The 17,611-nt window shown below is 43.5% G+C and overlaps 1 protein-coding gene across 1 annotated transcript in view; it reads left to right on the top strand.

Moving 5' to 3' along the window:
• Positions 1 to 8,534, top strand: part of INSIG2 (insulin induced gene 2) — a 20,927-nt gene extending 12,393 nt beyond the window's left edge. Inside the window, exons 3-6 of the mRNA XM_006017890.3 lie at positions 475 to 599; positions 3,655 to 3,821; positions 4,363 to 4,462; positions 5,748 to 8,534. Of these exons, the coding sequence (XP_006017952.1) occupies positions 475 to 599; positions 3,655 to 3,821; positions 4,363 to 4,462; positions 5,748 to 5,789 (434 nt within the window). The 3' untranslated portion in view covers positions 5,790 to 8,534. The remainder of the gene's footprint in view (positions 1 to 474; positions 600 to 3,654; positions 3,822 to 4,362; positions 4,463 to 5,747) is intronic.
• The last annotated feature ends 9,077 nt before the right edge of the window (positions 8,535 to 17,611 follow it).

The following is a 17,611-nucleotide window of genomic DNA, read 5'->3' on the forward strand; positions in this document are numbered from 1 at the left end:
CCCCCCCCATGGGGATCCCTCACAGGCATATCACCTCACTGTTACCTGGGTACCTATCTCTATTGCTGCCCCATACAAGTGTGGTCTCTTTCCCACCCCCCCCCTCCCCCCCACACACAGTTCAGACTCAACCTTAGCTCCCTGCACAGCCCCACAGTGCCCTGCCCTCTAGGACAGAGGTAGGAAGTAGCAGCCAGAGGAGAGTGGGGGAACCCTGGAGACTTCACACTGTTGTTGTGGAGGAGGAGAATTTTTAAAATATAAAATGTAGCTGTTTTCATTGAACCTTAAACCAGACTTACAGAACTTTTGTTTGGGGCCTATATTCTCTAAACTGCCTTTTGGCTGTTGCATGTATTTAAAGCTTGTTGATGTTTAGCAATTTAAAAATATATATGTTGATTGATTTGTCTGTTTTGCAGTTAAATAGTGTGGATTTCCTTAATTGTCACTGTTTCTTTCATGTTTCCACAGCTGCGATCGGGTTATTGTATCCCTGCATGGACAGACATCTGGGAGAGCCACATAAGTTTAAGAGAGAATGGTCCAGTGTAATGCGATGTGTAGCAGTCTTTGTGGGCATAAATCATGCCAGTGCTGTATCCTATACTGCAGTGAAGTTACCAATCACATACAGGTTTCTAGTGAATCAAAGGTTAAACAGTGCATCACAATGTAATTGTTTCAAATATAATGTGCAGTTCTAGAAGGGAAATAAGGTTGTGTAGGTTAGGGTTAGAACTGTTACAAAACAACAGCAGCAACATTGTAGTTAATGAGCCTCATGTGTACAGGTTCCTAAAACTACTGCTTGATCTGAAATCTCTCATCCTTTGTTTTTTGGATTGTTTTTGTTTGTTTTGAATCTTTGTGGCAGTTTTTGAATGATTAAAACAAATAGAAGATAAAGATTTTTATGCCCTGGTAGATTTTTAAACAATGCTGTTCGTGTACTCATTTTGAGCTCAAGATAGTTATGTTTTTCAAGCTCTAACTTAAGTGTGCATCAGGGAAGTTTGCACTTTGTCAAAGAATGAGCAGGAGTAGGGGGATTAGTAGGAAAAATACTGTTTTACCCATCATTTTTTAATCGTTTTGCAAACATAAGTATAATTCTAGCTATTTTACAGGTGGAGGATGTTTCTCCTAAGTACCCCAAATTCATGATAATCTGTGGAAGAACATATCCTAAATCAATATAGGCTGTAAGCCTCACCTCAGTGCTCGGGAAGATCTTGGAGAGAATCATCAAGGAGCACATCTGTGGGGGGCCAGCAGGGGAGATCATGCTCATGAGCAATCAGCATGGGTTCATCAAAGGCAGGTCCTTGGATGATGGTGTCACCATGGACGTAGTCTTTCTAGACTTTAAGAAGGCCTTTGACACTGTCACTTACCCCATCCTCATCAATAAATTAAGCGACTGTGGCATTGATGCCTGCACATTTGAATGAGGAAAAAATTGGCTGATGGGGCGCACCCAGAGAGTAGTGGTGGACGGGTTGTAAACCTGGCGAGATGTGAGCAGTGGGGTACCCCAGGGCTCGGTCCTTGGGCCCACACTGTTTAACATCTTCATCAGTGACTTGGACGAGGGGGTGGAAAGCACGCTGTCCAAGTTTGCTGATGACACTAAGATGTGGGGTGAGGTGGACACAATTGAAGGGAGAGAGAGGCTGCAACTAGATTGAGACAGACTACAAAAGTGGGCAGATGAGAATAGGATGGGGTTCAATGTAGACAAATGCAGGGTGCTGCACCTTGGGAGAAGGAATCCACAGCACACATACAGGCTGGGGAGTTCCCCTCTTGCAAGCACAGAGGCAGAAAGGGATCTTGGAGTCATTATTGACTCCAAGGTGAACATGAGCCGCCAATGCCAGACCGCAGCCAGCAAGGCCAGCCATTCCTTGTCATGCGTCCAAAGGTGCATCTCAAGCCAGTCCAGAGAGGTGATACTCCCCCTCTATGCGACTTTGGTCAGGTCCCAGTTGGAGTACTGTGTCAGGTACTGGGTGCCGCTCTTCAAAAGGGATGTGGCCAGCCTGGAGAGGGTTCAGAGGAGGGCCACCCGCTTGGTGAGTGGGCAGCAGGACAGGCCCTATGGGGAGAGACTGAGGGACCTGAACCTGTTCAGCCTCAGCAAGAGGAGGCTGAGGGGAGACCTAGCGGCTGGTGACAAGCTCATCAGGGGAGATCAACGGCAAATAGGTGGAGCCCTTTTCTCCCCAGCACCACCTGGGGTGACAAGGAACAGTGGTCATAAGCTGATGGAGAATAGGTTTAGGTTAGAGATCAGAAGGCAATATTTTACAGTTAGGGTGGCCAAAATCTGGAACCAACTTCCCAGGGAAGTGGTCCTTGCCCCTACCTTGGGCAAATTCAAAAGGAGGTTGGATGATCACCTGTCTGGGGTCTTGTGAACCCAGCATTCATTTCTGCCTTTGGCAGGGGGTCAGGCTAGATGATCTGTTCAGGTCCCTCCTGACCCTAGCTACTATGAAACTATAAATACCAATCCCTTCTAAATTAGCTATGACTTTTAGACATACATCCTAGCTTGAAAAATTGGAGCCACCAAATAAAGTCCTGCTGATGGTGTCTTGCAGGCCTTGGTTTTGTTTTCAAAAAAATTTGCACATGGTTCCTTGACTTCCACCATAACTTGAATAGAGCTACATTTAAATGCCAGTGTCAAGCAATTCAAGCATGTTGTAAAGAAACGGGTTAAAGGCCCTGTGTCAGGCTACTTTCAGTGAAAACTTATATAATTTACTAACAGCTCTGGTCTCTGTATAGTGCATCTGTTTTATCCTTCTTGGTTTTCCAGAGTCTTAGCTTCGGTTTATTTTATGATTGAAGAACAGCGGTAAGACCTTGTAAACTTCCAGGTTTGATGTAGTTTTTGTTCATTGTTTCCTTATGTTTGTCATTCTCTCTCTTTCTCTCTCTCTCTCTCTTACTGTCGTTTCTGGATAGACAGATTTGTAATTTCCATTATTTTCGAATTTCCAGGATAGTGGACTCCTGTGTGAAAGAATAGGACATTTCTTTTACCTCTAAATTTGTCATACTGTAGGTTTAATTTAGGCTTATGAAACTTGACAAGTCTCCCTTTAATAATACTTTTTCATAGTGAAGCTGTGAGGATGAATTAGTTGATATTTATAAAGCACTTGTAAGAGGGTAAATTGCTTCAGAAGTGTCTAGAATTACTAATTTATAATTTATTTTAATAAAAAAGATGGAAGGGGATTCTCAGCATTGACTTAAATAAGTTCTATAGCATTACCATCCATTTGCATTTTGCATAAATGTCTTTTTTTTTATTTTAAGAAAGTATTAAGCCTGTGAATAAGTGTTTTACTGCCTACCAAAACTGCATGGTCTCCTTTGCTTTTGTAGCTTTTAGCAAAAAGCTGAGGCAATGATGTAGATTTAAAAAAAATCAAAAATCAGTTTTAAATAAATACATTCCTAAATATAGTATTAAGTTTGAAAAGATTATTTCTTACCTCATTTAATTGTATTCAGTAGAAGTTACCTTTGCATAGGGGCATACCATCTTTCAGTTAAAAAAGATAGTTAAAGTGAGGAACAATGATCTTCGTTGACAATTGACAGTTTAACATTGATCCTTAACTACAAACCCAGAAAGTGGATTTTGCCAACAACATACAGTTGTCTCTCACATTAGCAGCACTATCAATTGGACTGTGGTGGACCTTTGATAGATCACGAAGTGGTTTTGGTCTTGGGATAGGAATTGCTTTCCTGGCCACCTTGGTGTCCCAGCTTCTGGTCTACAATGGTGTTTATCAGTGAGTGTTGACTTCTTTTTTTAAAAGGGTTTTCTTTCTTATACAAAATATTTTACCTAGAGTCTGACTTACCTTAAGCCCCACACCTAATAACATATGTTGATGTAACTTTACTTGGACAACTCATATGAGTGCTTAAGTGACTGTGAGACTGAGATTTTGAAGTATATATTTTTTTAGGACATGTCTTCATTTTTATGCCCTATAGCAGGGGTTTTCAACCTTTTTGTATCATTGTACCCCTCTGTGGCCAGACGCGGGGCAGTGTACCCCCAGCTGCCCGGAGAGGGGGGGGCGGCTGAGGGAGTGGTGTGTGCCTGGACACCAAGTGTGGGAGGGTGGCACATGGCCAGATGTGGACTGTCAGCACCCGCACCCCCCATGGCTGGCCAGGGATGGTATGTGGTGGCACTCTATCCCTGCCCACATGCGCATACCCCCTAGGGCCTTCTCAGGTACCCCAGGGGTACGTGTTCCCCTGGTTGACAACCCCTGTCCTATAGGTTTAAGCTCAATAATAAACACTTGCATTGCTTTCTAGATATACATCTCCAGACTTCCTTTATGTCCGTTCCTGGTTACCATGCATATTTTTTGCTGGTGGCATAACTATGGGGAACATTGGAAGACAACTGGCAATGGTAAGTGTTGGGGTTTGTTTTTTTTCGGTGGGGGGGCCTTGGCATTAAGTATGTATTAGTGGGTATTTTAAAAACTAGTCATTCTGCATGCTGCTTTTATTAAAATTGATTATGAAGGCTGAGATTGAAAAATACTGAAGATAGGCTTCAGTGTGGTCGGCATACCACTGAGTCCATCAGAGAGGTTATACCCATTATTGTTCCCTACATATACAACAACATTTCCCAGTTTATCATTAGGGACCTACCAAAATTGGAATTGCATGATTTTTGTGGAAACTGAGTTTGGGTGGGCTCTGGGGAAAATGTTGGGTTCTGTGATTTTTGGTGTCTTGCCACCAAAAAAAAACCCCCAACCAACAACAAAACCCAGCAAGCAGAGAAAAGGCTAGGAAGCCCCGCAGCCTTAGAATACAGAGCAGGGTAGCAAGGCAGGGCTTCTTGCAGCAGGAGGCATGGCCTGCAGCCTCTGCATCTCGTGCTATGAGCAGCCATGCCCTTCCACCTCCGCTTTCCCCTCATGCTACAAGATTGCCAGTAAGTTTGTTTTTTAAGAGAGCTCACCAAAATTGCAGAGCCTGCTGCTTGGGGATGGCCCAAGACTATGGTTTAATGACCCTGCTTAAGCTGGGGGGAAGCCATTATTAATCCACGCTTAAAAATATGTGGATTAATGGCTTCCCCAGGCTCAACCAGGGTAATTAAGCTGCAGTTATGAGCCATGTACAAATCTGCGGGAAGGGGTGGGACTGCCAGAGCCCCCCACCCAATCAGAGGCATGGGGGGCAGGGAGGAGAGGCCACTGCACTCAGCCTGTAAAAATGACATCCGGCCCCAGGATCTACCTGCAAAATTGGCCAGCCACCTCTTCAAGTTCAGTAGACCCCTATTTATCATACTTTGTCCATTCTGTGTATACACAAGTCTTTGCAGGATTGAGGTCTAAATAAGAACTCCATGTCCAGAGTAACAAAACTGGTTAATTTTAAGTTGGTGCCTTATGTGGTTAGGTTGTCTAATGCTGTGCAAGAAGTGAGAGATTTTACCCCAAATGGTAGCTGAAAAACTGTAGTTGAACAAATGAACAATGAACAAAAAACTGTAGTTGGTTAGGGTGCCGTGTGATTCATGGCTACTTTAGTGTGGGAGGAGTTTGGGCAGAGCTGTTATGTCTGATTATGTAGGTATCACTCTTTCTCAGCTGTCTTTCTCAATCAGAAATTAATTGTGCAAATCTGTTTTCCCAGATATGTATTTATGTCAACTGCCTTTGGTTGTTTTGCAGTACGAATGCAAAGTTATTGCAGAAAAATCTCACCAGGACTGAAGAAAGAGAACATGCACCTTCTTTGCAGGAAAATGTCCAACAAGCAGCTATCAGAAGAACATATGCTATAAGGAACATTTGATTATAAAATTGCCAAAATGCAATTTTTTTCCCTTGAATGGTATACATTACTGCAATCTGTGATTGCCGCTTCTATAAGTCAGTTAGAAACCTTGGTGTCTCTGATTTGATTACTGTGAAGTTACAGTAGTATGCAATACATTTGACAATATTGGTTCATGGATAGGATTTTTTTTTTCTGAATCTAAACTGTTTACCATATGTCATTGTCTTTCCACAATGTTGCAGTGCCAAACTGACATGTGTTACTGTATACTGTAGCTGAAAATTCTGCTTCACTTTGTCTGGGCAAATTAAGGAATTGATGTTTTCAATAGTTTTGCAAAAAAACAGGAAATTTAAGAATAAGTATGAAAATCTTTTAAGTTACCATTTGTGGCTAGTTATTTTTATTAGTTTACGTGAGTTACAGGTGAGCTGCAGTGGCAATAAGGAAACTTGAGGTAAGTCCGTAAGTTTTCTAATCCACTCCCTTTTTCTTTAAATCCCGCCATAGTTGAGAGATCTTATTTAGGGCATGCCATCTCTCATTTTCCTATTATTTGTCCCTAAATGATGCATCCTTAGGAAAATCTCCACTGAATGTGGAAAGAGAAGCTTCACTGAGGTGGGAAATTCTTTAGAAAACAGAAAAAAGGAAGCTGAAATCTAGTTTAGAATTTGCTTTCTTTTAACACACAGACCTGCAGAGTGTCTGTTAGTTAATGGTCTCTTTCTTTATGCAGGTCTGGATTCTAAAATTATCATCACACTGAGTTGCACCTTATTTTGCCAATAGTCCTGTCAAAGTCAGTAGGACTACTTATGGTGTAAGGTGCTATTTTAGGTACTTATGTGGACCCCCCTTCCCTCTTTCTCATTATTGTAGCATTTGAGCACTTTGCACTTGTTCATGTATTTATCTTCCTTGTGACACAGGGAAGTGCTATTTTCCCCATCTGCACAATGGGGGGCTACATTACCTGACTAAGGTCACGCAGGAAATACGTGGTAGCGCAAAGACTTGAGTTCAGGTTTCCTAAGTCCTTGGCTTGGATCTGAATTATTTCTGTTCTTGAGAGTGAGTAAGGATGTTGAACTCTACCCCAGATTTGGGCTTACACCCTCATTTCTCTTTTTTTGACTTGGTAATTACCTTTTAAGTATACAAGACAGAGCAACTTTGGTGCAAGTAGGTACAATCCCATTGCTTTAAGCAGAACTCTGACTATGCCAACAGAGAATGTGACCCAGGGCCTCCCCACTCCTTGTTTGTAGGGTTTCTGTCTCTTGTCTTGATGTCATTCAAACAAGTTCCTTTATTGTGTTTGGAATGATTATTATTATTATCTTTTAATTTTCCACAAAAGGTTTTTAAAACATTTTACAGTCACCTAAGGAGACTGGAGTTGGTCCAAAGAACAAATATATGTTTAGATAAGTTTTATTAAAAAATAACTGTATATGTATGTGTTGTACATGAAGCTTGAAATAGGCATTTTTTCAGTGTAATGCACTTATATCTGATGTCTGAAAAGTATGCAATGAAATGCCTCCCAAAGCATGTCACATAAATAAGGGGCACTGGAAGTAAGAAACTTTAGAATGGATAAAGTGAGGTTTTTTAGTTCTTAAATAAGTGAATAATCTATGGAGAACTCCATTCAGCAGTTCCACAATGTTTCATGGCTCCAATGTTACAGCTCCACAACAATTCAGCACCTCAGGCACCTTTTCACATATTAGTCACAACTCAGGAAAGCACTTATGTATGTGCTTTCCTTAAGCAAAAGGTAAGCATGTGCTTAAATGCACTCCTGACTAGAGATGTTTCTCTTGATCAAGGCCATGATAAATGAGGCACCCCTAGACACTATGTTAATGAAGGGTATAGTTGTCATAATAAGTCAATAATGGGTATCAAAGTTGAGAGTGTGATTCTGTTGTAACTGTAGTTAAATAATGTGGTACCTCAGATTCTAGAGGGATAACTTGTTAAGTGTTGACTTCCATGGTGACCAATATGCAAGTACAGCTTGGGGGATAAGTCATTTCTTATTTGCTTGATGACAGAACTCTTTACATTTATTGGTTTAAATACCTGTAGAGAATAAGATCTGTGCATGTTGAAATGTGCAGTATATGAAAAGTGGTTATTGTGCATTTGTGGCACCCGCTTTTCAACATTTTAAATCCATATTCATTTAAAAATTGTTAGAAGAGACTATACACTAAACTTTTCAAATTTCATTTTTGAAATGTTAAGCTGGTTGTGCAAAGACGCAAAAAAAAATCATCCAAAATAAATTTGGGTGGACTCCTTTATTATATAGATATTATTTTTTTAATTCTTATTTGACTAAAATTGATTGAGAACCTTGTATGCCATATTTTCAAACTGCATTGTAAGTTTCTGGCTGAAATACTTAATACATTGCAAAAAGGTTCATAATGGGAATGCTGACACAGCCTTAATGATAGTGGTGTGCATATGCTGCTACTCTATAATTACAATATTAGACTGTCTTCAAAAAGTTGTTCAATATAGAATGAATAAGGTATATTTTAGATACAACTTTATAAGCACTATAACCTTTTCACTAACTATGCGTTGTAAGGTCTATGCTGTTTACTTCTGCAAATTGCTGTTAAAAGCAAAATGTGTATTAAATATAATTACAAACATGTTTGACAGGTTTTTTTTTTCTTTTGAATTCTTTTTCATAATTACACTGAATCAACCTATGAGAGTGATCATATTATAATTTTGGCTGCTGAGTGGATATAATAGTTTCCAAAACACACCCATTAAATACTAGAGAAAAAGCAAGCCAATTTAATAAAGGGAGAGACCATCTATGTTTCTGATGGCTGTGACACTGACCTTTGGCTCAAAATCTGACATTTTTAATATAGTACAGGACTATTGGGGCTGGGTGGAGAATATGTACAAATAAACAGTTCATGATAAAATTGGTTACTGTGCAGAAAATCAAGATTTAGAAATAAGGAGTTGTTATAAAAATAGGAAGAGTGGTGATCTAATAAGATCTTTATTGCATTTATTAATGATCTGAACTAGATGTTGCTGAACACTAATTTCACAGCATTAGTTGGGTTCATCAAGTTCAGTATTTTGAGGAACTTCTAAGTAATTCATAGTTTCATAGCAGGTAGGGTCGGAAGGGACCTGAGCAGATCATCAAGTCCGACCCCCTGCCGTGGGCAGGAAAGAATGCTGGGGTCAAACGACCCCAGTCTCCTTTTGAAGACCCCCAGGGTAGGAGCGAGCACCACTTCCCTTGGAAGTTGGTTCCAGATCCTAGCCACCTTGACTAAAGTGTAGTGCCTCCTGATATCTAGCCTGAATCTACTCTCTGTCAACTTATGGCCATTATTCCTTGTTACTCCCAGTAGTGCTCGGGGGAACAGGGACTCTCCCATTGCCTGCTCGTCTCCCTTGGCCAGTTTATAGATGACCACCAGATCCCCTCTCAGCCTTCTCTTGTGGAGGCTGAACCAGGTTCAGGTCCCGTAGCCTCCGCTCGTAGGGCCTGCCTTGCTGCCCCCTGATCATGCGAGTGGCCCTCCTCTGGACCTTCTCCATGCTGTCCACATCCTTCCTGAAATGCGGCGCCCAGAACTGGACGCAGTACTCCAACTGCAGCCTGACCAATGTCACATAGAGGGGGAGGATCGCCTCCTTGGAACTGCTTGTGATGCATCTGTGGATGCATGACAAGGTGTGGTTAGCCTTCCTGACTGCGTCCCCACATTGGCGGCCCATGTTCATCTTGGAGTGTATGATGACTCCAAGATCCTTTTCTGCCTCTGTGCTGACAAGAAGGGAGTTCCCCAGCCTGTAGATATGCTGCTGGTTCTTTCTCCTTAGGTGCAGTACCTTGCACTTGTCAGTGTTGAATCCCATTTTGTTCTCTGCCCACCCCTGTAACCTGTCCAGATCCAATTGCAGCCTGCCCCTCCCTTCCAGTGTGCCCACTTCTCCCCGCGTCTTAGTGTCATCCGTGAATTTGAACAAGGTGCTTTTCACCCTCTTGTCCAAGTCGCTGATGAAGATGTAGAACAGTGCAGGCCCGAGGACTGAACCCTGAGGGACCCCACTGCCCACATCCCTCCAGGTCGAAAATGACCCGTCCACCACCACTCTGGGTGTGGCCCACCAGCCAGTTGGTGACCCATCTGACTGTGTAGGCATCAACACCATAATCTCCTAATTTTTTAACAAGAATGGGGTGAGAGACAGTGTTGAAGACCTTCCTAAAGTCCAGAATACGTCTACCATGACACCTGTGTCCAAGGATCTTGTGACCTGGTCATAGAAAGCCACCAGGTTGGTCTGACAGGACCTGCTTCTAATGAACCCATGTTGGTTGCCCCTAAGCATACACTCCCCTGCTAGCCCCTCGCAGATGTGCGCCTGGACAATTTTCTCATAAAGAGCTTCCCCAGGACTGAGGTAAGACTAACAGGCCTGTAATTTTCTGGGTCCTCCTTCCTCCCTTTTTTGAAAACGGGGGCCACATTGGCCCTTTTCCAGTCCTCTGGCACCTCACCAGAGCACCATGAGTGCTCGTAAAGCTGTGCCAGGGGTCCTGCAATGACTTCTGCTAATTCTCTCAGCACTCTGGGGTGGAGATCATCAGGGCCTGCTGATCTGAACACGTCCAGTCCCACCAGAAGTTCCCTGACTAGGTCCTCTCTGACCCTGGGCCCAGCTGTGCCTCCCCTGGGACTATTGGGGATCCTGGTGGGAGGGGATGACCTGGTCCCTCCTCAGAAAAATGGAGGCAAAGAAATTGTTAAATAGGTTAGCTTTGTCATCTGGTGAGACCACCAGATTTCCTAGTGTGTCCTGCAGAGGCCCCATGTTACCCGGTACCTTCTTTTTACTCCCTATGTATTTAAAAAAGGATTTCTTGTTATCCTTGATCTGGGTTGCTAGTCCCAGTTCCATCTCCGCCTTGGCCTTCCTAACAGCCCCCCTACAATCCCAAGCAACGGAGGTATAGTCCTCCCTGGTGATGGTCCCTCCCTTCCATTGGGTGTACACCTCCTTTTTAGGTTTGAGACGTTCCTGGATGCTTTTGGTGAGCCATGGGGGCTTTTGAGCACTCTTGCCCACTTTGATCCATGTTGGGATTGTCACCCGTTGGGCTTGGAGGATCGTCTCCTTCAGGAACAACCACTCTTCTTGGAGTCCCAACTCCCCACCCCTCCGGGACCTCAGTGCCTCCCCGACTAGTCTCCTTAGCTCAATGAAACCCACCCTCCTGAAGTCCAGGGCTGCTGTCTTGCTGCAGGCCTTTGCCACCCTGCGCTGGATGGTGAATTCCAGTAGGCGATGATTGCTACCACCCAGGTGATCGAGCACCTGCAGTCCCCTCACCAGGTCATTGCTTGTGGCTGGGACCAGGTCTAACAAGACATTTCCCCTGGTGGGATTGTGCACCTCCTGGGTTAGATGGAGGTCCTGTAACGTGGCTAGGAACCTACATGAGCGGTCAGACCTGGCTGACTGGTCTTTCGAGCAGATGTCCGGATAGTTTAGGTCACCCATGATGACCACATCCTGTGACTTAACTGCCTCCGCGAGCTGACCTAAGAATTCCCTGTCTAACTCTTCTCCTTGGTTGGGTGGTCTGTAGTAGACCCCACTGTTAAGTCCGTTTCCCTCCTCCCCCTTGTATTTTGACCAAGAGCACTTCAGTCTGCCCCTCCTCTGACCCAGTGCTGTTCACTAAAGCTGTCTCAGGGCAGTTCCATTGTAATATGTATGAGCGTTCAAAATGCAAGATAATATAATACTAGAGAGTTCAGTACAAATCATTCATACACATTAAAGTACTGTTTCATGGTGGAGATTTGAGTTAATTTGCAATGAAGGGAGACACTTTTTATGCTTCCTCCTGAATATTCATTTTCAGTTTTAATCACTCTATTTCAAAAAACAAAACACGAATGTGGTGGAAAGAAAATGGTCTAAACAATTGCAATCACTGAAAATGAGGAAAGGTTTTAAGACTTTACACATGAACATAGGAAACACAGACCTATGTCCCTTTTGCTATAATGATTAATGTTGACAAAGACTGGGAAAGATTAAATTTACATTTGGGATTCAACATTGTCTCATCCCGATCTCATGTAGTTAGAAATATTGTGGGAGCAGATTATCTCAAATTGACTGGCTACAGGGATATTACAGTTTCGTCTAAGGCATCTGGTGGTGGCAGCGTTGAAGACAGAATATTGGCCTGGATGGAGCTTGGCTCTGACCCACTATCGTAATGCTTGTGTTCTAAATGACAAGGAATAACTTGTAGGGAGAAGCTTCTTGCCATTTAGCAGTTAAGTTATGCTCTGAAGATTGGGGATGTATATCCTTTATGTAACACGATCTATAACTGGATGATGCAATGTCTGAGTGGGGAAAAGTAAAAAGATTAGGATTACTTGGTTTAGAGGGGAGGCAAATAAGTGGTGCTATGATATATTTCATGTAATAAAACATGGTATAAAGAAGACCCTTCCATATCTTGTTCTCAATACCACACCAAGCAGCCAAATCAATTAAACTATGAGACAGCACGTTTCTTCTCTTTAATAATATACTGTGATACTTCTTAACTCAGATTGTTTCACTGTTTATCTTGACTGCCACTATCTCTATTTTTTTATATCCTTACAACTGTTTTTATCTCTGCATGTGCCTGGATTGTAGACTCTTTGTGGGTAGGGACTGCCTTTTTATTTGTAATGTCTAACAAAACAAGCTCTTGGCTCATAATTGGGGCTTCTGGCCATAACTGTAATAGAAGTAATGGTTTTGAAAACACATTACACATTGAGTTGTTCCTTTTATCTGTTTACCTCGATGACCCTAGGTAGCACTGAGGAAAAGAAGATGGTCAAGTTAAAGATTAGATGCTCATATGAGTAATAGGAATAGCCATCGTTATGCCATCAGAGGAGAAAAGATTATGCATGTAGCCATCCTCATACTTCAGGACAAGCCTATGGGTTGTGTAGTGTTAGGAAACATCCTCCATAGGGAGATTATTCTTTAATTGTCCTTAAAGGGGAAGTTTACATACTGTATTTACTTAAATATAAGATGAGGTTTTTTTCTACAATCAACATGGGAGCAGGGGAGAGGGAAAGCCCCTTATCTTACATTTGCGTACAAGGAAACCTCATAAAATATATTGCCTAACTCTGAACTGCTGCCAAAAGCAGCATGTGCTCAGAAATAGAAACCATCCATGAAGTTGATTAAATGAAGCCATACTGAGCATGACTATAAAGTGCATGGCCCATATGGGGCAGCCATGCTCATGGGAACTTTTTTTTAAACAAATTTTATTAAAAACAATTATCGACTTACACTTATAAAGCTATACATACTGAGCATCCTTATTTTACCAAGACTTAATATCATAGAAACAACTACATATCAAAAACATACAGCTATATATATTAGACCCTTAAGCAACATGCATCAATTTCCCATGAAAAATAAAACCCCTTACAGAAATCTTCTTCTTCATACAAAACCCTATGGTTACCTCAGTAACCACCTGAAACTCTTTGCCCCTCCCATCAGTCGTCTCTGGTTTAGTGAAACAAGTTTATCCAGTCCTTTTCCCTCTACTTCATCTCCTCCTCTTCTTCTCTGACCCCTTGTCCAGATTGATGTAGTTGTTTTAGTTCATGCAGCCCCAGCTTTAGGCACTCTCTTTTAGTGAAAGCCAACTCCTTAAACACCCAGACGTTTCTTACTTTCCATAAGCTAGTTTTAACACATTTTTTTTTAATTTTCCATATTCCAAGCCAAGTTAGCCAAATCAATTCCTAATCTGTGAGTCAGTCCAGAGCCATAATGGCCCTACTACCCGCAAACTTCTTCCACCCCCATCTGGGGCTTCAGATGTTTCCAAATCCTAACACATGCTAATAAAGTCCTTACAATTTCCTCTGGTCTCTATGGTATGAGTCTATACAGTAGTATCTACCACAGTAATGACAGGTTTATTTTGGGGACGCTTGGAAAGCAGTGGACTTCCCCGTACCACCTTTGCATACATAAACTCCCAAAACATGAACCACCATTTCTTCTTCCCTGCACCTCTCCCTTGGGCACATTCAGCTTGTCAAGCTCCATCTGTGTTTCACTTTTCTCACCAGCAATCATCCATGCTACGAAAGCATGTTCACCTTTTAGTTGTTACCCATTACCGCTACCCACACCTTTGTCACTTGTCCTTTTGTGAAGTTTCCCACTGGTGCCATTCTGTCTCTTCCCTTACCGCTTTAATTAATTTCTTATGATACCTCAGGACCTCCAGCCCTACCTTCCCTATTTTATACCTCTGCATGAATCCTTCCATCCTGATCTAATGAATCAGTGGTTGCCATGCCCATGAACTCTTTAAAGAGGTCTGATATATTCCCCATTTCCTCAAAATTGCAGTTGCGTGAAATCAGGTGAGACATGCTGCTTTCCCATCTCCCTCTGTTACCACCTTGCATATCACACATGTTTTGCACAGATGAACAATACCAAGTCTGGCAGGCCTCATCCCCCTGTCTCTTGCTTTGTACAGTTCAGCTCTAGCCAACCGTTCTCTTACGGCTTTCCAGAAGAACATGCATATTTTTCACTGTACTTTTGCTATCTGCCACCACATTGTTGGGAATACAATTCACATACATAGAATAATCAGCAGTAGCATAGCTTTAAACTGTAGGCCTGTGCGAAATTTTGCTGGCCGTTCTGTTTTGACACTGTTTCCGGCTCATTTTGAGCTCAAAACAGCGAAATTGAAACGAAACAAAGGGCTTTGAAACAGCCTCAAAACAAAATGAGGCTAGTCAAAATGTTTTGAGTTTTGAAGCAACCAGCAGCCAGGTGGTGGGAGACAGGGGAGGACCAGGGCTGTGCTCCCAGTGGCTCCACAGCCCCATGTGGCTCAGCCAGGAGTGCAGCCCTGGCTCTCCCTGCCTCCCACTGCGAGGCTGAGGGAAGCTGACAGCAGTGCAGAGGAAGGGAACTGAGCGTGATCGCTCAGTTCCCCTCCCCAGCCCTACGATTGGGCTGAGGAAGGCAACTCAGCCAGGGGGACGCGGCGCCAGGGGGTGAGCAGACCCCAGCATCAGGGTGATGCAGCGCCAGGTGATGCAGAGACAGGGCACAGACCCCAGTGTCAAGAGGCACAGCAACAGAGAGTGAGCCAACCCAATGCCCTAGGGCACAGGTCAACATTTATACCATCTGCGAGGTGTGGGCCACCATGTAGGGGAGGTTTGGAGTGGTGGATAGTGACCCCTAGCATTGGGGTATTAAATCTGCAGCCTCCCACCTGAGTAACATCCTAATTATGGTTCCATCAAGGCATGGCAGGAGAGATAGGTGGGCAGGTAGCCCAGAGACAGAGGGTCAGGCCTCCGTTAGACAGGCGCGGGGATGGACCCCTGTCACACCCTCCCTACCCATGCCCAAATCTTCTTGTAAAATTCCATAGGCAGTCTGTCTGTTTCTGATGATTTCCCTCTTTTAAAGGCTTTTAAACACTTCCCATTCCTTGAAGCTTATCTTTTCTTCTGTCTTCTTTGTTTTCTCGTCCTCTACTTTCTCTTCAATCTATTCCAAGAAATCCTCTTTCTTTCTGTCTTTTTGCTTCTGGTATAGCTCTTTGTAAAATCTTGTTGCCTCCAACACCTGCTCCTGCTTTTCCACCCTGGCACCCCCACCTTCCCACACTGCTTTAAGCTCTCCTTTTGCCACCTTCACTGTGGCTGAATAGTATCTGGACCATTGTTCTTTTTCTCCCACCCAGGGTGCTTGTGCTAAGAACATTTTCTCTCTTGTCTTTCTTTTAAACCGGCTTTCTAACTCTTGCCTTGTTTCTTCTAGCTCTTTTCATACCCGCCTTCCTTCTGCAGCTTCCTTTAGCAGCTCCTGCATCTCTCTTTGTAGCTCTCTTGGCTCTTTCCCCCATGAATCTTTGGCCTTCATTCCTGAAAAATTCTCCTGTCCTCTTCTTCACCATCATCCACCATTTTCTGGTACTCCCAAAATATTTCTTCGGTGTTTGCCATGCCTCATACCGTCTCATGTATGCTTGACATACCTTTTTATCTTGTAACAGCCACACACTTAGCTTTCACAGTTCCTTCTTTCTCATGGGGCTCTTTCCGAGATTCATTTCCACCTTCAGTATTCAGTGATCACTAAAAGCCACATGTCTGGTTTCTTTCTTCCTCATTCCTATTTCTTTTGATACAAACACAAAATTCTCGATTGTTTCTTTCTCTTCAGTTCTAGTGAAAACTTTCTCCCCTGCCCATCTATCTCTTAATGACTCTTTTTTAAATTATATTTCTTGAGTCTGGATGACCAGTCTAAAGCTCTGTTTCCTCCTCGTCCTGTTCTGGCACCCGCTTCAGTTATACAGTTGAAATCTCCTGCTATTATGCACAGTCTCCCTCTGACCCCATTACCACTAGCTTTCTAAGCAGCACATTCCTTCCATCCTGTTTGGGTGGTGCACATACATTAAAAATGTCTAATTCTGTTCCCCTGACCAATAGTATCATTCTTTGCAATCTGACACCTGCTTTGCTCTCAGCTCTGGGTTCTTGAATAGTATTGCAACCGTGCCGCTTTTTTTCTCATTCATCCCTGACCACGATGGTCTCCATTTCCACCTTTTCTCAAAGTGTTTATAATCCCTCTGCCCTGGTGTACCAATTCTTGTAGGCAGATTGTGTCTGCCCTTATTTAGTTCAACACTGGTTCAATCTGTTCCCAACTTTTCCTTGTTAAGATACTTCTGATGTTAAGTGAAACTATTGTCAAAGCCATGCATGCTTGTTTTAAAATGAGTGCACTTGTCCCTTTAAAGTTTGTCATTGCTTGCTTTAAGCTGAGTGTGCCTGTCCCTTTAAGGTTTGTCTGTGCCCCTGGTCAGGGTGGTTGACTCCTCCCCCTTCCTCACTCGCATTCCTGTAGACTTTGCAAGCTGCTGGATCCCTTTCACCTTTAGGAAGGGTTGCGTATTCCCACCTCCCTGCCACTTCCCACCTTCTGGTCTCCACTATGAGCTGGCGTTAATGGCAGGAAACTGCTCTTCAGCTCCTCCTCCAACTCATCTTCCTCATCAGGTTTCTTGTTCTTGGTCTTCAGCCCCTGCATTTTCTTTCTTTTCCCAGCCTGTCTTTCTGCTTCTTTCTTTTGCCCCATCGCCATTTTTGTTGCCCTCTGCTCTTCTCTGGGTTTTGCTGTTCCTCAGTGGATCTAACTATACTTGCAAAGGCTCTGGGGCACCTATGATACAAGGGTCCCTTTCCCTTACAAATAATGCACTTTAGGGACTTCCGGCACTCTGCTGCTCTATGACCCATCCCTTCTCGTCGGTAGCACACTGTGAGGGGACAGTGTGCAGACAGGTGCCCCACCTTTCAGCATTTGCTGTGCCATTTTGGTTGCCCATGGTACATTATAAATCTCCCATATGCCCCGACCTGGATCACTGATGGGAGGCACAACACCCCACCTGGGCTCCACTTGTTTGCTTATAACACTGTGTCCCAGGGGAGCGGGGACGCCGGGAGACCCCCATGGTGGCAAAGGGTCCCACTTACCTTCCGCAGGGCCGGAGGAGCCAAAAGGAGTCCACGCGCCAGCACGGGCCATCAGCCAGGCATTTATCCGGCTGAGCGGCGGGGGGGGGGCAACCCGG

This window comes from Alligator sinensis, unplaced genomic scaffold, assembly GCF_000455745.1.
Source record: "Alligator sinensis unplaced genomic scaffold, ASM45574v1 scaffold4_1, whole genome shotgun sequence".
NCBI classification, from domain to species: domain Eukaryota; kingdom Metazoa; phylum Chordata; order Crocodylia; family Alligatoridae; genus Alligator; species Alligator sinensis.